At 41.0% G+C, this 23,272-nt stretch overlaps 2 protein-coding genes across 2 annotated transcripts in view; one reads left to right on the top strand and one right to left on the bottom strand.

Annotated features, from left to right (window-relative positions):
• Positions 1 to 1,432: 1,432 nt before the first annotated feature.
• gucy2ca (guanylate cyclase 2Ca) lies at positions 1,433 to 14,122 on the top strand. Its single transcript, XM_046031568.1, has 27 exons — positions 1,433 to 1,634; positions 2,583 to 2,695; positions 3,518 to 3,585; positions 3,672 to 3,890; positions 3,989 to 4,107; positions 5,087 to 5,186; positions 5,357 to 5,468; positions 5,555 to 5,699; positions 6,410 to 6,492; positions 6,572 to 6,689; positions 7,033 to 7,114; positions 7,436 to 7,529; positions 7,866 to 7,928; positions 8,040 to 8,111; positions 8,273 to 8,377; positions 9,005 to 9,091; positions 9,376 to 9,508; positions 9,612 to 9,749; positions 9,873 to 9,961; positions 10,042 to 10,133; positions 10,409 to 10,567; positions 11,176 to 11,368; positions 11,513 to 11,687; positions 12,134 to 12,232; positions 12,359 to 12,453; positions 12,564 to 12,640; positions 12,785 to 14,122. The coding sequence occupies exons 1-27, from the start codon at positions 1,433 to 1,435 to the stop codon at positions 12,984 to 12,986; spliced, it is 3,234 nt and encodes a 1,077-aa protein (XP_045887524.1). The 3' UTR covers positions 12,987 to 14,122.
• The window catches only part of LOC123985711, a 30,062-nt gene continuing 20,884 nt past the window's right edge, over positions 14,095 to 23,272 (bottom strand). The window contains exons 3-5 of the mRNA XM_046073519.1: positions 17,283 to 17,442; positions 16,658 to 16,837; positions 14,095 to 14,813 (exon numbers count right to left, since the gene is read on the bottom strand). Coding sequence (XP_045929475.1) covers positions 14,491 to 14,813; positions 16,658 to 16,837; positions 17,283 to 17,442 — 663 coding nt within the window. The 3' untranslated portion in view covers positions 14,095 to 14,490. The remainder of the gene's footprint in view (positions 14,814 to 16,657; positions 16,838 to 17,282; positions 17,443 to 23,272) is intronic.

Raw genomic sequence — 23,272 nt, 5'->3', positions numbered from 1 at the left:
TAATTTATCACTTTCTCATTGGAGGATGATGCCATAGACTGCATTTAAAAAGTAGCACTTGAAGACTTAAATTTTATTTATATCTCTTTTTATTTATTTTATTTATTTACCGCAGAACCGGTAGGGCCAGTAGGGCTGGTAACCCTGGAGTGCAGGCTTGGAGGGCTCAGAGACTACAAAGGGCACTCTGTAAAAAAAATTAAATCAAGAAAGTCCCTAGTTGTATGTATAGGGAATTGTTGTAAAATTCTTTAAAGAAGTGTTACAACCCACTGCATTCCTGTGAGCCAATGTTTAGCTAGCTGTATTAGCTGTATTATTTTAGACACTGATTTGGTGACCTAGTGAGTGTTTATTGCAGCAGGACAGTCTATGTGGGATTGAACTACAGTGCCTATGTTTAACGCTTTCTAAGGAACATGTTACCAAGTGCAATCATGTGACTCACACAAGCTTTTAATATTTTTTAGATAACAATAAGCTCTACATTACATCTACATTAGGCTTTGGTGACACAGACCTAGGATCAATGAGATTTAATGACCATAAGCAAAATATAGAATATCAACAAATCATTTAAGAGAATTATTGTAATCAAATGATGACATTGATTATGACCTTAATGCTGCCATGATAAAATGATTGTTCATAAGGCAATTGTGAGAATTGGAATTCTGACTTTATAAGGTTTGATGACATTATTAGCATGCATATACACTAATGATGTGTTTAAGCATTGGTTTAATAATATAATGTATCATTTTAAATGTGAAATTTTGGAGCAACCTTAGTGTTATACGAATAAGAATAACTGTATGTATGTAGTCTACTTTGAATTGTTTTTGTGTTGTATTGTAAGAAATAAAGCTGTTTTTCACAAAATTTGTTAGACACTGGTTTATGAGCAGTTTGGCCAAGACTTTTATAGGTTCAATCCACCCTGCTTTTATAGCAGACAATATTTATAAGCTTCACACACTTTTATGACACCCTGTCACCTTTGTCCCTCTCACTGTGCAAGTCATTCCCCGCCTCTGCTTCAAACGATTCAAGGATTATTGATCTCAGGCTTTCACTAGAGGAACAACTGGTGTGAAGACTGCGATTCTTGTCTTCAGTCCACATTTTCCTTTGTATTTACTAAAAGCTGTTAGGTGCAAGATCTCAGACAAAGTTTATTTTCTTCTCTTATCTGCTGGATATTGAATCAAGAGACTGTGACTGTGTGACTTCTGCTTAGTCACTGAAGAGCCCTTTTCACTTCTGATTTTGGACTTAAGGCGTCAGTGGAGAGGATCTGATCAGACGGGCTAATGTGAACACCTGCATTCAGGCTTCTATTTATCTGAATGAGTTATATATAGTTTTTGACATGTAGAAACGGTGGAAAAGACAATATTCTGAGGAAAAAGGCCAAATCTCAAGGATCAAGATGTGCAGCTTGCACAGTTTACTTTACCTGGGAGTGTTGATAATGACGGTGACCAACAAGATGCTGGATGACTGTTTGTCAGTTAAAGTCAACATGAATGTTGTGCTTCTGGAGGACAATACTTATGGGTGGAGTCTGCCGTATGTGAAGGAGGCCGTGGAACAAGCCATTGAAAAGGACAGGCAGGAGAACGTTAAACATGGTATGGACTGATAGTTCCTAAATAAGGCTGAATTGACCTTAAAGATAATAGTAATTAATTTTTGATCCAATCTACAAACACATTTCTTTACAGCAGCCAATAAAAAGCAAATGATTTAGAAAATGACAAAACCCCAAAACCGATCAAACTAAGATAATTTAAAACAACAAAACAGAACTTAATAATCAAGCTTGGCATTTTGATTGAGCCCATATAACTTTTATGAGGCAAATGACTGGCTGGACATCAGCAGATGTGTTTTAATTAGCTGGAAGTCAGGCAATAACAGCTCCTACAAAACCAATTAAATAGAGAACTACAAAGTTGCTTGTCACTGCTGTGTAAATGATTTAAAAGAATGTTGCAGGATAACACTTTGATAGAAAATAATAAATAAAAAAACACTTTAAAATGGATTCAGAAAATGATTAGGTCTTTGAATTCAGTGAATTAGACTTTATTTTATCTATACTTTAAAGACATACAGCCAGTGTACTAGTGTGTTATAACAATCTTCTGAATATGGGGGCTAGGCAGGGACATGGGGCTTTGAAATATTTCATTACCAGTGTCAAATGTTGTGTTAACACAAGCTGCTGTCCAAAAACTTTGCCTACACAATAGAAACAACTTTTTACAAGGCTAAGAAAGAACTTTCTGGCTCAGCTAAAGCTTTGACGATTATTTACAGCAATATTCAAACATCAACTTTACTCTTACTGACATCATCTTTACTCAGAGGCTAGTCATCTTACCAAATAAAACTCTTTGCATTTGTCAAATTTTTTCTTGATGCTGCTGTGAATGCAATTTAAAAAAAATTCTTTGTGGGAGAAATTAAAGGCTACATTTACACTAGCGGAACATACAGTCAGTATAATCTAATCTTAACAGCCCAAAGAAAATTAGTCCATTTTTTATATTAATATCTTCTTTTCATGTCCCAAGGTTTAAACTTCACTTTGACGGCTAACTACAACGGGTTCAACACCACTGTGTTCAAACGGCAGGGCTGTGGGAGCAGCACCTGTGAGGGAGTGGCAATACTCAAGAGGCTGTATGTGAGTGCGTTTAAAAGATGTCTAAAGAGTGTTTAAAGTGTTTCTTTTAGTGCATGCATTAAGATCAAAATAATCAAAGGTATTGTGGTAATAAATCTTCAGGCAAAGAGGCACTGAGCGGCATTGTAATTTCTACAATCTTGGTGTAAAAATGTACGTAAGTATTGATAAGATCCAAGCCATAAAATCTACAGTTATAACAAATTCCTTTAACATTTAAATGCCTATTGCTCCATGACAGGATGGTCATCATTGCTCACTAAAATGTAAAATTATAAATGAGGCATCTAGGCAAACTATTTCCAGTATAGTTACAAATGTGGTTAAGAAGCAGTCAGGACCAAACCTTCAGTGTTCGACCACATTTCTTTAGACACACCATTTTGCACCAACAATATCTCTATTACAAGGGTTGCCTTCGTAGTAGTAGAATGCAAATATCTCCACCAATAGCAGCCTAAATAGACCAAAATGTAATGCAGCCACAGGATGCTCAGGATATTCTCAGGATATGTTTGTCTTGTAGTAGATGCCACTTTTAGGACAACTCTGCAAAATGCATGCTGGGAAATGTAGGTAATCACAAACTGAAGTAGAACCAGACAAGATGTTGAGGGAAAAGGTTAACTGCAGCACTTAATCCTGAAATAACTACAGAATGGCACTGAAATCACCGACCAGTGATAACATGTTACTGTAAAAAAAAAAAATTTTTCCCTTCTGTTTCCTCTTGAGGTATTGTGTCTGAACCATGGCAGCGATAGTGACACACTTATAATGCCTCTGTGATGACAGATTAACTAGTACTGTATCTTTCTGCAGAATAATGGTGAAGTTGGATGCGTCATGTTGGGGCCTTCTTGCACTTATGCCACCTTCCAGTTAGTGGAGTGAGTATGACTCTGTTTGTCTTTATTAATTATTTACCATTATCAACTGACAAATGTATGACTTTTCACCCTGTTATCTGCCTCAGTGATGAAATTGGCCTGAACTTGAGCATTCCCATCATCTCTGCTGGGAGCTTCGGCCTGTCTTGTGATTATAAGACGAAACTGACCCGAATTCTGCCCCCGGCACGCAAGACCTCAGACTTATTACTCAACTTTGTGAATGAAACTTTACCATTTAAGGATGCTTGGGAGCAGGTCTATGTTTACAAGAAGCACAGCAACGCAAGTGAGGACTGCTTCTGGTGAGACAGGCTGCAGTTCACCTGAGTGACCGCTTCAGCTTCATTCAGTGCTCCAGCATGTGCCACTTTTTTGTTTAATCTGCTTGCTTTTGTCACAGGTACATCAACGCATTGGAAGCAGCCTCTGCCAGCTTTGCATCAGGTACACAAAGAAAGATGCTGCGTGGGGAGGAAGAGCTGTACAATGCCCTTACCTCTGACAAAAGATACAGCAACAGTGGGTATTTCTGAACTTTGAGTTACATCTCAGTGCACTAAGCATTTCTTCCTGATCTATGTCATTCTTCCAACAAAGCTTGACCAACCAAATGACGGAAAAACATAATCTAATGTCTACACTAGAGATGAATAAACTATCTAATTGAACATTAGCATGGAATTAAAAATATCAGAACGTAAAACCAGGTCTTTTTCAACTTGATGGATGCCATAAAATTTATATTTGTATTGATTCATATCGTCACTTTGCACTGTTTAATTTTTGGTAATTTGTTTAATAGTTGTAAAAATATATTTAGTATTGTATAATTTATTTTATATTGTATTATGTTTAATGTCACTTATCACTTTATTCTATGCTATCCACTTGCTGCTGTAATGTTTGAAATTTCTCACCTGTGAGACAAAAAAGGCTGGTCTTATCCTATCTTATCTTAAAAAATTCATTCAAACATAAATGTCTCACTCAGGATGAATTTTAATCACTTTGGTTGTCCAATACTTTGGTATGTGGCTAAATACCTGCAAATCCACCTAAACACCTAAAACTAACATAATAGCTGCTTAGCATAATCATGTTAGCATTATCATTGTAAGTATGATGTTAGAATTTAGGTCAATGCACCGCAGTGCCTAAGTACAGCGTCACAGAACTGCTAACATGGGTGGAGATTCATAGTCTTGTTCTACAAAATGTAGATAGCTCAGTTTGGCTGATAGAATAACTTACAACGACACAACAAAACGACACAACTCTTCACCTGTCCACTATATCACTTTAAAATTAGTTTGTCACAGTTTCTCATATATTTTTAACATACAGTACATGCAGCGCCACCATGGAAAGTCAATTCGTACCAGACTTATGATGTAGATAGTAAAACTGAAATACTTTAATCAGTGCTTGAAAAGAATTGTGTTAAATGTACAGTACAGCTCAAATATTTCCTTTCCTGCTTTTTATTTATTTATTTCAGTTTTCATCCTATGTGGGAGCCCTGATGACATTGTTTCAATAAAGGGGAAGGTGGGCCAGATTCATCAGGACATTATGTTCATTCTCCTTGATATTTACAAGTAAGCCTGTCTATGATTTTAACATTTTGTCCGTACATTGTTACCATGAAGCTTCATGAGTCTTTTCAGTGTAAAACAAGAAATCAGAATATACTGTTAAACCTGATATGTGACATTTTGAATGTGTAGAAGTAACTCTGTTCACAATAACACCCTTTACCTTCCTCCAGCCCTGAGTATTATGCCAACACAACATCCATTAAGGGTATGGAGGATGTGCTTGTGATCACTCTGCCACAGAGGACATACAGCTATGGCTTAAACTCAACGTACAACTACACGGTGAGCAGCAACTTAAACACCCACAACTTTGTAGGGGAACAGCTCTTGCATAACTCTTTGACTCTTTTTGTCTATCTAATGGGCAGATAAACGATTATATGGCTGGGTATCATGATGGGGCTCTGCTGTTTGGCAAAGTGCTCAGAGAGAGGATGCTCAGTCAGCAAAGTCAAAAGGGATCCTATGATGTGCCTCTGGATGTCAACCCATTTCGAAAAATTTCCTTTGAGGGTGCGTATGATCAGTGACAAATCAAGATTAGCGACACAATGGGAGGCAGAGTTACTGTGCAAAATAACATGAAGCAAACCCAGACATAATAAGGTGATGTAGGTAAGGAGGGTGCCCACCCATGTAAATAACCCTCACCCATGCAGCCTGCATGGGTGAGGGTTATTTTAAACACCAACACAAATGCTACAGGTTAGAGCAATGACCTGCCTAACTGCAGCAGAAAAACACATGTGTGTTTGTAAAAGCTGTTAGGTTTGAGGTGGTTATTCATGTTTTAGCTACAAATACAACAACAAATATAAATTGAAAATACTGTCAGTTACTGTCTACTGTAAACAACTTTCAGAGAGCGTCACATCACAGTGAACATTTACTTGCCGTTGTTTTATTGGTATTTTATTGTTGCCTATTCTAATTTAATTTGATTTGAAAATTATTCTGTACTGTGTTCGAGGATGGCCTGATGCCCTCCAAATGTTTCTAACTGCATAATGTTTTACACATTTTAGCTTTTTCATAATTTTCAAATCCAAAGAAAAGACATAAAGGCCAGCCATTATGTTTGCAACTTTTTTGTTGCATTCCACAATAAACATTTGTAGCTCATCCAATTTAAATGTGATCAATCTGTAATTATTTCCATTTCCAGGAAATAAACAGGCTTTCTTTGTTGTGTGTGTATGTGTGTGTGTGTTTGCTTCCACCAGGTATGGGAGGACACTATGTGCTCGATGTGTACGGTGACAGAGATGTAAACTTCTCTATGATTTACACAAATGTAACTGGCCAGGTGAGACTACTGTCCATTCAGCAGTTTACACACTCAGTGTGAACGCTTGTTTTTATACTTTGCCTCTGTCTCTCTCCAGTATGAAACCCTGCTGGTGTTTGACACATCACGAAATGAAACCATAGAGATGAACCCAAATCCAAGCCTGCCCTGGAAAGGGGGTCGCCTGCCTCCTGCCTTGCCGGATCATTCAGATGGTAACATGCAGATACACACTGATGGTGTAGAGGTAGTGTGGTTGGTGATGTGGTGCCTCACTGTGGCCTGAATACTGTTAACACCACACAGCACAGTTTCTCTCTGGTCTGTGAGTCTAATTTTAGTTCCCACTCTTCTCATGACCTCACAGCATAGTTTTTGTTCGTGTTTGTGTTTGAGATTTCAAGCGACTCCATGTAGAGTCCCTGACACAAGGTTAATAAGCTTTGGCATAAAAGTCGGAAGATATCATTTTAGACATATTGTGTGATTTTATGGTCTTTATTGAAGATAAGGCTGTGCATTTTTTTTTAATCCGTGCTCCTGTGTGTGTGCTTCCAGGCTTCAATATGCAGGATGTGATTGTCATCGTCTTGAGTCTCAGTGTTGTCGTGGTGACAGCCATTGCTCTCATCTTCTACAGGTAAACAGCACGCAGATTTCACTGGTGTATCAGACGTGCAACATATAGACTTTAAGCATCGTTAAAGCTGAGATGGGACAACAGTTCTGACTAGGGTTTAAATTGATGGTTTTACTTGAAGTTCAGGAAATGTAAAGACCAGATGAATCACCTGTTCCTCCATGTTCACATTTCGTCAATGAGCCACATAAAGCTGTAATGTGATTGGATGCACTCTGAAAGCAAGATAGATATCCTACAAATATCCCATGTGCTCAGTGTTGATGCACTTAATCACTGTATGTGTGTGAATAATTGTACCTTGTACCTTGAATAATGTAGGCAGAACAGAAAAGAGCGTCTTATGCAGAAGAAGTGGTCTCACATCAACCCACATCTGATTGGTCCGCTGGATGAGAAGGAGGTTTCTCTGAAGGTAAACGTCCTCATCAATCACCTATTTCTTACGTGTTAGATTAAGTCTAAACTTTTCTCTGAGGCCTGTTAAAGAAGCACATGAAAAAAAATCAGGTGAGCTCATATTAAAATAACCTATTAGATACAACTTAAAATTAAAAAGGGAGTAGGGAAATAAATGAGTAATATTTGAACTCCAGCACACTGTCAGTTTGTCACGGACCTCTGTCTGGCATCCGTCAGGCTTTACGGGAGTTCAGTATTTTTTTTTACATTATGTCTCCTTCAAATTTGATGAGATCACATCCAGTAAAACAAGTACATGAAAGTGGGTGTGTATTTATGTGTGTAACAGATTGATGAAGATAAGAGGAAGGACAGCGCATACTTCAATCACAGAGGTCGCTATGACAAAAAGGTACCAACCTGCCAACTTTTAGAAATCAACATTTAAAAACAGAAAGAAAATAAGATGATCATGTATTTTCATTCAGTGTTTGTGTATGTCTTATTTCTCTATATTCCTCAGCCTGTAATCTTGAAAGAGCTGAAGCAGGAGGACGGAGACTTCACCGAGGACCAGAGGATTGAGCTCAACACTGTAAGAGAAACCATGAGAGCAACTGATCTCTTATATAGGCTTATGGACACTGACCACACTACTCTTTCATTTTCATTTTCTGTATGTTGGTGGCCCTATGTCCACCTTTCTTTCTTCTTTTAGCTCCACATTCAATTCACTTCAATTTCTTCATGTTTCAGCTGCTGCGTATCGATTACTACAACCTGACCAAGTTCTATGGCACGGTGAAGTTTGAGTACAGTGTGTTTGGGGTATTTGAGCTCTGTCAGAGGGGCTCCCTCAGGGTAAGAGCAGACCATCACTCACACTGTCTGACACCTTCCCTGCAAATACGACCCTGCAGTCTATTTGATCAGGCTGCATGTTTTTAGGAGACATTGAAAGATGCGAAACATCTTTAACTCTTTCAGGGAAGTTGTTTGTTGATCTCAAAAGCACATCGACAGATAAGTTACACAATGGGACAGGAGATAGGACAAATAATTACATTCCTTTTATTAAGATGATACATTTTAAGAAGTATAGTCTCAGTGGAAATATAAAAGCTCTCTGAGTAATTTATAATGAAGACTTTTCTTTTTGTCACAGTCATTGTTATTTTGTTCCTAGTCTTTCATGTTTATTTCATATCTGTCTTTAAATACATTGTGAATTTATTTATGACAGAGCTCAGTGGCCTCGGTTCTCCACTGCTCACAATGACTTCACTGTTCATTTGATAAGAGGTGGACACACATGGTTTTATGAGTACACACACACACACACACACACACACACACACACACACACACACAGTTGTTGTTGTGTTTAAGTGTTTTGCAGTTCCATTAACTGAGTACATCATGTGGGCAGAGTAGTAAAAGTGATTGAATATAAAAGTCTTCTGCTCTGTATCTGTTTTCTCCCCTCAGTACATTCTGAATGACAGGATCTCCTACCCAGACGACACCTTCATGGACATGGAGTTTAAGATATCAGTCATGTATGACATAGCAAAGGTATTGATTGTTTATGTACCAAGGCTTCATATACTGTACTGTTTGTTCATTTAGCTGTTTTTCAAAGAGGACCAAATTGGAAAACAATAATTCCAGATTTTATTTTTCTTATCAACATGACTTGATTTATTGTGTTTTATATGTTTTAAATGTTATAATCAGTGTATTTTACTCACTTGACCTCACTTCCAGTACATTTCAAGGAGAGTGTAACTCTGTGCAACCATCCTGGATTAACCATTCTACTCTCTCTACACTGTCCACCTGCTTTATATCTTCTACAGGGCATGTCATATCTCCACTCCAGTAATATTGAGGTCCACGGTCGCCTCAAGTCCACCAACTGTGTGGTCGACAACCGCATGGTGGTTAAGATCACTGACTTTGGCTGTCACACCATCCTGAGGCCAGGCAGAGGTGAGACTGAGTTTTTCCTCATTGTTGAGGTTGATTATTGATCTAAATATTGGAAGTACCAGCGACTCAGTTTCTCCTCTCCTCTCCTCTCCTTTCTTTTCAGACGTGTGGACGGCCCCGGAGCATCTTCGAAAAGATGGGGTGTCTCAAAAAGGCGATGTCTACAGCTATGCCATCATTGCTCATGAGATCGTTATGAGGCGGACCCCGTTTTATACACAGAGCAGCTCTGATCCTGCAGGTAAGCCTGGATATTTTGGCATGTCGCTGCCCTTGAGAACACTTGACCATATATTGATCTCAGAATCAGTTCTCAACCAAGTCCTGCACACCTTGATTATCTTAATGTCATCCAATCCCCCAGAGAAGATCTACAGAGTGCAGTATCCCAGTGGGACGAACTTCTTTAGACCTGACCTCAACTTTGATGGCGCATCAGAGAAGGAGATTGAGGTAAGAGAGCCACCAAACACTGTGAAGAACATTTGCTGTAATTAATTATAATGTAAAATCTCTTTGTTCTGTATGTATAGCTGTACATTCTGATAAAAAACTGCTGGGATGAAGACCCTGAACGGAGGCCGGATTTTAAGAGAATAGAGTTAACTCTGGGTAAGATTTTCAGGTACGTCAACACCACACATTCATTTAGGCAGACTTTTAATTATTTCTTATACACTTATTCACGACATGGCCAAATATAGGTGGACGCCCGAAAACAAAATATGTGACCTCCAGAACATCACACCCATATGTGCAATACAGGCCAGTCAAGTTCTTCCATGCCAAACTGGGAAAATAATTTCTTTTGATATCATTCCTGTTGTACTTTTCACTATTATATCTTCATTAAATGTGTAAAGAGTGATAATAAGGTAATATATTTTTCTTTTGACACAGTAACCTGCACAACCAAGCCAGTGAGACATACATGGACAACCTGATCCGTCGCCTGCAGATGTACTCCAGGACTCTGGAGCGTCTGGTGGAGGAGAGAACCTCTTTGTACAAAGCTGAGAGGGACAGAGCTGATCGCCTCAACTTTATGCTTCTTCCTGGGTAGGTTAATATCTGCTGATACATTGCAGAGGGCAGCTGAAAACAGGGACTAGTTTTAAAGCTGCTCTCATTGAACATTTTTTGTTTTTACAAAGGATCGAATGACTAAGTTTATGTGAAAAGGGTTGCTCCTGCTGACAAACCCACAAAGAATTATCACCTGAGTCTGCCATCCCCCTCAGTCCTAAAGAGCATTTAGTCTGTATTTGTTTTAATATTTTGGTTTTATGACCAAACTATGCTATCATCAGTATGTTTATTTCAGCAGCAGCAGATAATAGTTTATAGTGAAAGTAGAATTAAATAAGTCTGGTCCCATGAATTACAATGAATTTTTGCTACATATCTGCTGGATGTGTAAATAGGCAACTGTTTGCTCACGTTTGACATAAAAATACTTTCTTTATAGGCTTGTATGCTTTTTATGAATGTCTGTTCTATTTCCTCTCTTTTAATTTCTCTGTTGTTTATTTCTCTATTGTCTCTCGTGTTTCTATAACTCAAAAGCAAAGCTGTAATTGTACATGCCGTATCAACTTAGCTATTTTAATTTTATACGAAACTGTCAGTTAACGTCAATATTTTCCCTTCTCCCTGTGTCTCCCCAGGCCAGTGGTGCGCTCACTGAAGGAGACAGGCAGAGTGGAGCCAGAGCTATTTGAGGAGGTGAGCATCTATTTCAGCGACATTGTGGGATTCACCACCCTCTGCCACTACAGCACCCCCATGGAGGTGGTCGACATGCTCAACGACATCTACAAGAACTTTGACAGCATCCTTGACCACCATGATGTCTACAAGGTACTTTAGTATGAGTCCTTTATGATCTGAAACTTGGAAGTTGGTTGAAGTCGGACTTAGACTTGTACAAATTATTTCATTACTTTTTTCATGTTTGCTGAATACAGATAATTTAAATAAAGCTATTCATTCATTGTCTCTCAGGTTGAGACAATTGGAGATGCGTACATGGTTGCATCAGGTTTGCCCAAACGCAACGGTGACAGGCATGCAGTGGACATCGCCCACATGGCCCTGGACATCCTGGCATTTGTAGGGACTTTCCAGCTGCAGCACCTGCCTGGCATCCCTCTGTGGATCCGTATTGGTGTGCATTCAGGTAACAGACATGCATAATGGTTTTGTCTTATTTAATGTAATGCTTGTTCTTGTTTAAGTCTATTTTTTTCCTCTGTAACTTTTATTATAAAATGTGAACGAGAACAGAGTGTCTATACGTGTCTGCGGGAAAGACTCAAAACACAGAATTTAGTAATCGTAGGGAGTGCTTTCATAGACATTTGTGTTTAAAAGTAATTTAAAACAATGCCAAAAACTTGATACAGAGAAATAAGAGAAAGCAGTCTACAAACCAGAAATAGGCTCATAACTCAGACAAATCAGACACACTTTTAGATGTTGTAAATGATGGTAAATGTTTGTGCAGAAATGAAGAGTTAAAAAAATGAAGGAGCCAACAAGAGATACACGGGAGGGTAAAATTAATTCATTTTTATCAATTGGATGAAAATGAAAATTAAAACATTAATGTTTGTTTGTGTGTAGGACCCTGTGCAGCAGGAGTGGTGGGGAACAAAATGCCTCGCTACTGTCTTTTTGGAGATACAGTAAACACCGCTTCACGCATGGAGTCCACGGGCCTGCGTAAGCGACAACACACACACACCACACACACACACTTTAACACAATATTCACTTAATTTCCACAGTTATTTTAACTGAGAGCTGAGGGTTTGACTCTCTTGGTTCTTTATCATGTCATCTTTCCAGCTCTGAGAATTCATGTCAGCCAGTCTACCATCAACATCCTGCAGAGGACAGACTGCAAGTTTGAGTATGAAGAAAGAGGAGAGACGTACCTGAAGGTTAGCTGGGTTTGCTTTGATTTTGAGGCATTTACATCAAATGTAAACCGTACAGATAGTGGTTACAACTCTCATTTCCTGCGTGTGTGTCCATGTGTACCTGACCACAGGGTAAAGGCAAAGAGATGACATACTGGTTAACAGGAGTGACTGGGGGAAAATACAACCTGCCAACACCACCAACAGCGTGAGTAAAACACAGCCTCATGGAGATTTACTCCAAACATTTCTCTCATGTGAACACTGACACATGGGCTCGTGTTTTCACAATTTTGCATCCTCCCACATCATCATCTATCATCCAAAAATAATCCTCATGTTACTGTCTCAGGGAGAACTTCCAGCGGCTCCAGCAGGACCTGGCAGAGATGATCGTGTCCAGTCTGGAGAAGCGTGGAGACGGGGACGAGGGTATCAAAAAGACACTGTCCACCAAAGTCAGTTGGAGGGAGACCAGCCGCAACCTGCAGGGGGACAGCCCGCCAGAGTACTTCCACCTGGCTGTCACTGACAACCCCAGTACCTACCTGTGATCACCGTACAATGGAAGTAGACGTCGTAGAAATGAGTCATAGCCTGTACTCGTCTAGATCAGCACTGCCGGGTTACTTTGGACAGCTCTGTTCATTCAGGGGTGGAGTGACAGTAGAGCAGCAGTGGAACAAGCAGGCGTGTTAAAAGTGAGACTTATGTGTAGATGTAATGATAAACGTGGCTGCCACAGGGTCTTTCTGCTTTGATGCTTTCCCCCCTCAACACCCATCCCTCTGCCACATAAAATTAAATGTCAAATTTTTCACCTTCAGATATTGTTATATATCATTTAAGATGTTTGTTGTGGTGGAAGTGCTGTAAATAAGCCCCTCCTCTTCAATGGGACAGAGACATTTTTACATTTAGAGATCACTGTGGATGTGTTGTATTCTGCATCATTACATTTGACCTGTTATTCATGGAAATTAGAAAGGAACACAACCAAACTGTAAAACTGGCCTAAAGAATAGTAATATCATTTCAAAGATTGGGAAAGCATAATTTTCTAATGAGGCTCGCTTTATGAGGGGCTTATTCGTTGCCGTCTGGCACAGAGTTAATTTTCATGCAACCACTTAGGGGCGCCAAAGTTAGACATTTACAGCATCTGGAAGTGTTTTAGGTGGTGCATCTTTCTTTTTAAATGGTTCTCATAAAATGGCATGGGTTTAAATGACACATGCCTTTTTTAAATTTGTAACATACATGGCTACCTTTGCCATGCTCCTGCGCTGGACAATGATAACTCACACGTAGTTAATGTCACATATTCATGGATTTTAGTCCTCTGAGATTTATCAATGTCATGATGAAATCATGATCACCTCTCTCCAAAAGGAATCCAAATAATGGGGATATTGAATGCACTCTTCTTGACTTTAATTTGAACTGTTCTCCATTTATGTTTAGATGTTGCCTGCAGGAAGCTCATTGATTGAGAAACTTTGACAAAATTATTTACCATGAAAATAGCCTTTTCTGCTGCAGTGAAACTATATCCAAACTACTCCTAGTACTCGTCATAATATAGTGGAGATCTGAGAATATTTCTCTTTCACACCACAACAGTGCTATCTTGTTTTCAGATCATCAGAAATATTTCAGTGATGATTTTGGTTTTGTGTTTTATTAAATGTTTGACAAATAGCATAAGATTCAGAGCAGTTTCTTTGTTTCATCTCTTCACAACACTTTGCAGTAAAGTACACTAAAACATACACAGTCTTACATTGTATGATTGGACATCAATCTACCCGATAACACTTGCATTTTTCAAACAGTGCAGAGAAAAAATAACAGCAGCTGTAGAAAATTCAAATATTTAAAAACCATAAAAACATGGTAGAAAAGAAAGATATTCAAAATTTGCATTATGAAAAAACTCACCACACTGAGCACAATGTGCCAAGTACATGCAATTAAGAAAAGCTTTTTAACACACACATACACACACACACACACACACACACACACACACACACACACATACACACACCCACCCCCCTACATAGTTTTAGTTGTAACTAACGCAGTGCCACCAAGCTCTGTGGCAGGAAGTGGGACCCTGTGTTCCCTCATTGTTCTGCATGCAGACAGACCTCCGGCCGCCTCTGTCACAGCATGCTTTGCATGGTCCCTGCAAGCAGTGAAGCCCTCCTCCCACTTAAAGCCTGTTTGGGCCCCCAGGTGCAGGTGAGGGCAGGGGGAAGGGGCCCCTGCGGCTTGCTGCAACAGCTCTGCATGACCGTTTCTTTCTGAAGGCGGTGGGTAGATTTTGGAAGGTGGCTCTGTTTTCTGAAGAGGATCCTGTTGCAGCTCTATGTCCTCTGCAACGCAAACAACTCAAACATGAGGGCGTCACTGAATATTCAAATTGATTTAAAAAATGAATAGGATATCCTTTAACACACATGTGGATCTTAAGACTGAACTGAAGTACTGGTCACTGACTACTGATATGAATTACAGACACCATTTATTTGGCCAGGAAAAGATATAAGGAAGCATAGCGGTCTCATAATACATAATGCACATAATAATCCACACACATCCAGTGTACCAACATATTAACCCTGAAATTTCAGGGTCTATATATAGCTTATCTGCATAACTTTACATTATGGCAACAAACAGTGGAAGTTTAGCAATACTTTGTCTTAAAATCATCATTATATTATGCTTCTTAGGAGATTCATGCACATGCTTGTATTTATTTCCAACAAGTGATCTTAATTTAAAGGCAGCTATTAATGGGTGAGTGTGAGGGTCAAAAAGACATTGTGTTTACTAGGGCTGCACCAATCTGACTTTTCCAGTCCCAAGACCAATACCTGGGCCGTACCAAAACTACTGATGATACTTGCAATGCCATGTTGTTTTCACTTATAGGCTATTTAGTCAACTATTGTAAACTAAATATTTTAAACCATACAAGACAAGCTTCAGACTCTTGCATTGTGAAAAATGATGAGTTTCACAACAACTAAGTGGATGAAGCTGAATACCTCCACTCTGCTAATCTATTTTTCTGCAGTACAGGTTGTCCTGTGGATAAAAAGTCTATTGACAGACAATTTACTCAATGAGGACAAAAGCATGCTGTTGATAAAGTGAATCTAGTTATTCCTTACTCCTGAGATTTTTTTGTTAATATTTAACTAAGTTAAGACTGCACAGGAGCTGCGTTCCAGAAAGTTCAAATTACAGTTATGATCATGTTTGCACATTTGTCATTTAAGGCACAGAAGCCCAAGCTTTTCAGCCTGATCTAAGCTTTCATCAGTACAATGGCCACACAAAGGAGTTGCTGTATATAATGGCAGACTGGTCACTCACTGTCACCACATTTCACAAAGTAAATACACACAGACATTAGCAACTTTTAAATATCTGACTTTATGGATAGAAAGATGATATCTAAAACTGTTATACTACCAACTACAAGCTACGTTGCTGTCAGTGCCTTTCTGCATGTGTTTTTTTGTCCATTTCAGTGTTTTCAAGGTCATGTGGAGAGCTAATTCGTCCTGCCTAACCAACGGATGTGTGTTGACACCAGAATAGCTGGTAAGAAAGCAGGGCTGACCCATGGGACGCCTGAAGAAGAGAACAGAAACGGTGGAGTTTCTACTGCGATGAACGTCACACTTCATCACCTGCCCCTTTGCAACCCCACTTCCTCCAAACTACTCTCAGATGCCCTCTGTGCATGTCAGATGCCCCACTTACAGAAAAAAAAAATGGCCGCTGCAAGATGAACACTTGGAAAACTAAATATCCTGATGTAAAATACATCACTGAAGACATGAAGGATCAATTATCATCTCTCAAAGGATTATCTCTGGTGTGATGCATTACAGCATCAGATATGAATATCCGTTCTATGACTAACATATGGCTAGCAGCAGCTGCTTCTATAAGAGTTAAACCAGTTTTAATTGTTGATACTGACAGCATAAATAGCTAGCTGATTTTTAATGCCAAAATTTGAAAATGTAAACAATTCAATTTCAACTTTTCTGTTTTCCCAAGAATTACACTCTTGTGAGAGCAGAGGTGCCTCTGAAACAGCTTTTAAACCATTATGTTTTCAGCTGCTGAGGATTTTGGGATATACAAAACTCAATCAAATCAAATAAATCCTATGAATCATCAATATCGTTTGCCTTACGTGAGGTGCTGCTGTAGCTGGTCTGTCGACTGTATATGATGAACCAGACAGTCAGAGCCAAGATGGACCCCAGTATGGCCAGCACCACAAAGACCCACAGAGCCGGACTCAGCACCATCACTAAGTTGGCCTGGGTGGGGGCCGTGGCTTTCAGCTGGACTACAACTGCCAATGGTGGTTCTGAGGGAAACAGATTTATTTGCAGTGATTAGTTCCTAAAGGAGCACGACTGCACCAAGGACCAAATCTGAGTCAGCTGACATGTTTTTAAATGACATCGAGTGTTTATTTAAGATCAACAGAGGTATTTATCTTAATGCAGGAGCTCTGTGCCTCCCCCTTTAACAGACAACTATATAATGACTAAAGAGTGCATAGATATTTAAGTCTATTAGCAGCTGTGCACAGGTGTAATCACCTGAACGCTTTGCATTACAGAGGAGAAAATAAATACAAAAATAGTCAAGTCAGGTGGAAAACAACATGTGTGAACTTTTAAATAGCGAAGAATTCAAGTCAACATCAAAAAGTGGCCAGTAGATGTCAAGTCAAACTAGGTCTTACGAGATTTGAGACTAAAGCCAGACTTTTACAGAACAAGAATAAATCTCTCGGCAAAACTCACCTGTTTTTGGTTGAGGTTCAGGTGTGGTTTTCGTTTTGCTGAATATACAGTCGCCGACGAGGTGGTCCAAATAGCTGCCAGCAGGACAGTCCTTCTTGGTCATGGCTGAAGCAGGGTGAACAATGTGGAGACCTGCTGGTGTGTTACCCTCCCCTACACTCTGCGACACAAACCACAAAAAAATTATGCTGAAAGCAGAGAACTGAGGCACAGAAGAGGGATGTGACGGGAGGATTTATGAAATGAACACAGAGTGCCTAACAGACGTTTCAGTTCCTCCATTTCATAGGAAAGGGTGACTCACTACATGTGTCCCCGGGGAGCTGAGGGAGATAGAGAGAGAGAGAGCTTACTGTGTTTCTGTTTCAAAAACAATGCGGTCCTGACCTTCAAGTTCCTTAGTTTGGATTAAATAGTATATGACTGGTAATCTGTTAATCTCTGATCATTCTGAATGACCACATGGTAAATCTGTAAGCCTATTGATTGATTATGTAACCCTTTTCACCATAGGCTCGTGATGAGGCAAGTACATTATACAGCAACATATAAAGTATTAAACCCCCTTAACCCTAATGCTTACGAACACTATTATTGTCACTCTCTCTACTAACCAATGAGAGGCTGACGGAATGATCTTGGTTTTAACCCCTATTGAATATTACCACAGAAAATACTGATCTCCACAGATACAGAGCACGTGATGAAACAAACAATAAGAATGCAATAGCTCAGTTTACTTCTTTGTATTATGCAAAAATCACATAACATTTAGTCAACAAATAAGAAAATAAAAGGGAAACAATCTGAAAAGACCCATGTAATATAGTTAATAGTCTTTGGTAACCTGAGTGCACTCTTTTATTTTTGTTCTTTTAGCAGGCCTGCATTAGTTTGTTGGATGGATCGGAGAGGGGGCTGTAGCCAATTCTGTGGTCTGGTCGCTGCCACACCGACCACTGGTCGCTGCCACTAGGGGCGCTATAGATAGTAGTCGCTGCCACACAGACCACTGGTCGCTGCCAAACAGACCACTGGTTGCTGCCACTAGGGGCGCTAAAGACAGTGGTCGCTGCCACACTGGTCGGTGTGGTAGTTACCACTAGGGGGCGCTAAAGATATTCGCTGCCACACTGACTGATTTTTATATTATATATATATATATATATATATATCTCAATTTCTGCAGTTAACCTACAGTAATAAATTTCTCTACCTTTGGTTTTTGCCTACAAGAAGAAGGCCAGTGTGTACTTTTTTCCCCAAAGATGCATTATCACAGAGGTTCACCACTGCATGTTTAACTTAGTGTGTAGTTTCTATTAAGAGATATGAAATATACATATGAAACCAGAAACAAAGAATGGGGTAAACTCTACCTCTCCATCACATAGAATACTTCATGTTAAAAAAAAAATTATACCACACATATATAATATCCTACAAGAAGAACTGATGGATAATAATCTGGACATCAAAGAAAAACTAGAGATGAATTCTATTCTTTCAGATACAAAGTGGAGACTATCATGCAGAAAGGGACATTAAACAACACTTATAGCCCTACTTGGAGGGCATTTGAATTAGGGCTGGGTGATATGGCCAAAAGTGTTATCAAGATAAAAACATTTCATACCATTTGTTTTCATTATATCAAAATCTGGAAACATTGAATGAGCGATGGAATGGATGCGGCCTGGTAGGTGATCGCACACATATTTTGGGACTGGCTAAAATTAGCAGAATATTGGCAAAACATACAAAATGAAATAAAAAATGTTTACATATAGAACTACCATGAGCAACCAACCATATTGTTTCTTACTTGGAATGATTCCAGAAGATGTAAACATAATAATATGACTTTACTACTGAGAGTCCTGTTTCTGATGGCTAAGAAGATGATTACAGTCTCTAGGGCTGAGGCCAAAGTCCACACAGTCTCACTATGGAAGAGATGCTAGTTAAATTGGCAAAGTTGTGATAAAAAAAAATTTGATAATATGGTCCACGATCAACTTATGGTTTCACATGTGACATGATGTGGGAGGCATTAAACAACTCATGTAGATGTCTTCTGTTATCTAAATCTAAAAATCATGCTATGCATTTTTTTTCTTGCCCTCTAACTGTCAAACTGTATTAGAATGGATGAAAGTCATTACCCATCTATACAGTACAATAATAAGAATATAGTTATAATCAATAATTAGTAGGCTATATTTAACAAATTATTATGATCTAGATAATTTGTTACTGTATATAGGCTATAACCACACAATCTGCAATATATAGTGTACAATAAAAGTAGGCATAATCAATAATATACTATTTAACAAAGGGTTATAATCATAGACTGTATATAAGTCATCGTCATCGTGACGTCACCCGTTTGTTTGTGGACTGCCATTTTGAAGCCTCGAGTTTGGCCGATAGGGCGCTGCCATGTCGAGTTTTTGCAACCAGGAAGTGACGATACAGCGGAGCTAACGGCGGAGCTAACTAGCTTGCTTAGCTAGGTGCAACTGTAACTCACGTTAACTGTCATTTTAACAGAGCTGATAACTTTGTCTAGTGAACAACAGTCTTACAACTAAATGTACTCACCAGAGAAAGTGAACAGCCAACTCCTAATAAGCTTTTCAATGGTGCTGGTTAAATTTACACAGTGCCGAGGTTACGAGTCGGCTCTAGCCTGATTGACTGGTCGCAATGGCAACGACTTGTCAATCATAGATAATCCCGCCCTGAAACATACTCTGCTTTGTGGTCTATTTTAAAATAAATGGGACCATAATTTACTAATTCAACATCATTTTGTATTGAAGAAGACTTGAAACAAGTGATTGAGACCATAAACTCATCAGGAAAGTGTTTACTGGGGTAATTATGCAGCTGAGAAGTAGTGTCATTTTCCTATTATTTCTAATGGAGCCGGACTTCTTTTTGCAACCAGAAGAGTCGCCCCCTGCTGAATTTTCAATAGAATGCAGGTTTCAGGGACTTCCGCATCGGCTTCGTATTGTAGACCGGAAACTTCCCGCTTGGTTATAATAAAGGTGTATTACAGTAGTCAGTGTGGCAGCAACCACTGTCTTTAGCGCCCCTAGTGGCAGCTACCATACAGACCAGTGTGGCAGCGACCACCGTCTTCAGCGCCCCTAGTGGCAGCAACCAATGGTCTGTGTGGCAGCAACCCAAGACTGTGGAGCCTCCCGTCTCATGCCCTCCCGCCTGGTTGCAAATTAAAAGATTAAGTCTGGTCCACTGTCTTATTCATACTTTTGTGGAGTGCGATAAGTGAGGAGAAAAGAGACAGAGAGGTGTCGAGTCAGCTTTACTCTCCACTTCAATAACATCACACTGTACAGCGAGTCAGATCAAAACAACCACACCACGTTAACCCGGAACCGCAATATTCATCACCTCTCCCTTAAAAGGTACAGTCCCTTGGTGAAGACTCATTTAGTCTTACTTTTGGGTCACCACAGAGGCCCCCCCAGAATTCAACCATAATAACAGGCCCAGACCAAGCAGAACATAGGACACTATTTACTAGTGCAAAACAGAACAGTCCAGCTCATAGCAGTCCCTAGAAAAGTCAACGTATAGGGGGGCGGACCGGGCGGCCATACCGGCTGCGCTTAACAGGAGAGGGGCCAAGGGCCAGGGGCATAGTTTGAGTCTGCCGCAACCATGTGCTGAATGTCAGTGGTATACTCGGAGATGGCAGAGAGCTGACGCTGCTGTCGACCAGACCATGGCTCAGAAGACTTGGCCATGGCAAGCGCCAGTGGCTTGTGGTCAACGAAAGTCGTGAACTGCCGGCCCTCCAACAGGAAACGGAAATGACGGGTGGCGAGGAAAAGACCCAGGAGCTCCCTGTCGAAGGCGCTGTATTTCCTCTCGTTGTACCGGAGCTTCCTGCTGAAAAAGGCCAGCGGCTGGCAGGCTCCACCCACACACAGCCCCCACAGTGTAATCAGAGGCGTCCGTAGTAAGAGCAACTGGGGCGGTCGGAGATGGGTGCGCCAGCAGAGCAGCGTTGGCCAGCGCAGTTTTGGCAGCATCAAAAGCATCAGTCATCTCTGGGGACCAATCCAACACGTCCGCCGGCCTCCCACCCCGCAAGGCGTCGTACAATGGTCGCATGAGCCGGGCTGCATGGGGGAGAAAACGGTTGTAGAAGTTCACCATGCCCAGGAACTCATGCGGGGACTTCACAGTGCGTGGGCGTGGGAAACTGGTGACGACGTCCACCTTGGCTGGGAGGGGGACGGCCCCCTGCGGGGTGATGTGGTGGCCAAGGAAAGCGATGGATGACTGGCTAAACTCCCACTTGGCCGGGTTGATGATGAGACCATGCTCACTGAGCCGGCCAAACAAGTGCCGGAGATGCGTCAGGTGGTCGTCTGCGGATGGACTGGCCACGAGAATGTCGTCCAAGTACACAAACAGGAACGGCATGTCCCTCAGCACAGAGTCCATGAGGCGCTGAAACGTCTGCGCTGCACCCTTGAGGCCGACAGGCATCCTTAGGAATTCAAAAAGGCCAAAGAGTGTAATGACTGCTGTCTTGGGGACATCCTGCGGGTGGACAGGCACCTGGTGGTAACCGCGCACCAGGTCCACCATCGAGAAAATGGTGGGCGGAGAAATCCTGTATGTGTGGCACAGAGTACCGGTCGGGGGGTGGTGGTGTTGTTCAAGCGACAGAAATCACAGGGACGCCAACCGCCATCAGCCTTGGTCACCAGGTGCAGGGGGGAAGCCCACGGGCTGTTGGAGCGGCGCACGATGCCGAGGTGCCCCATGGTGGCGAACTCCTCCCTGGCCATCACGAGCTTGGCAGAGTACCTCGACGCCGAGCTCGTGCATATACTGGGGGGCCAACCGTGGTGATGTAATGCTCCACGGCTTGCTTAGCCACCTCCGATGAAAAAGTGGGCGTTGTGATGTCAGGGAACTCTGTCAGGGATACAGGTTCCCGGTGGCAAGCGTGTTTGACAGACAAAGCACCCCCATCCCTCCCAGCGTGCAGGGGTACGAAGCAAAAGAGAGGGCGTCGATCAGGCGTTGGTTTGTAACATCCCCCAATAGACTCTAAGTCCAGAGGTAATCTGACCCCAGGAACGACGTAGACACAGCGGCCATGACAAAGTCCCAGCCGAAACACCACCCGCCGAAACAAACTTCCACATACCTTGCGCCATAGGTACGAATGGGTGTCCCGTTGGCAACGTTCATTGGGGTGCCAATCCCGCCAGCCATGGTGCGCTGAGCCCCAGAATCGACCAAGAGCAGCCAGCCGGACAAGGTGTCAGTGATGAATAACAGCTTGCGCTCGGTAGTCTCTGGAGGAAGGGAGGGGGGAGCTGGCCAGTGTGGTACGCACGGGGGCTGGAAGCTGCTGCAGAAAAATGTGAGCGAAGAGAAACGAGGGATCCGACACGCCCAACACCGCTAGCATCCTCTCCATTAACTCGGACGGCTTGCAGTCACCAAGGCCATTCAGGGACAGCAGCCGATCCGCCTTCTCCAGCTCCGACAGTTAATAATAATAATAATAATAATAATAATAATCCTTATTTGTAGAGCACTTTTCAAAAACAAGTTACAAAGTGCTTTAACAAGTGTAAAGAATAATACAAAAAAAGATAAGAGCATGAAAATTTAATATAAAATTAGTAAAATACAATAAAATAAAAGGGATAAAATAAAGTCAAATAAGATCGGGAAAAGCTCTCCTATAAAAGTATGTTTTAAGAAGGGACTTAAAAGAGTTCACTGACTCAGCCGACCTGATTTCCTCGGGCAGGCTGTTCCAGAGCCTCGGGGCCCTGACAGCAAACGCTCTGTCCCCTTTAGTTTTCAGTCGAGACTCTGGAACAGACAACAGACCTCTGCCCGAGGATCTCAAGGTACGTGCTGGTGCGTATGGGACTAAAAGGTCAGAAATATAACAAGGCGAGAGGCCATGAAGAGCTTTA

This window comes from Micropterus dolomieu, linkage group LG02 (assembly GCF_021292245.1).
Source record: "Micropterus dolomieu isolate WLL.071019.BEF.003 ecotype Adirondacks linkage group LG02, ASM2129224v1, whole genome shotgun sequence".
NCBI lineage: Eukaryota > Metazoa > Chordata > Actinopteri > Centrarchiformes > Centrarchidae > Micropterus > Micropterus dolomieu.
Note: the sequence above shows the minus strand (reverse complement) of the source record. Positions and strands in the feature narration are given on the sequence as shown.

Coding starts and splice junctions, on each gene's coding strand:
- gucy2ca (XM_046031568.1), top strand. CDS start 1,433: ATGTGCAGCTTGCACAGTTTACTTTACCTGGGAGTGTTGATAATGACG. Junction 5,469..5,554: donor ACTCAACGTACAACTACACG/GTGAGCAGCAAC, acceptor TCTAATGGGCAG/ATAAACGATTATATGGCTGG. Junction 12,233..12,358: donor CATGGAGTCCACGGGCCTGC/GTAAGCGACAAC, acceptor TCATCTTTCCAG/CTCTGAGAATTCATGTCAGC.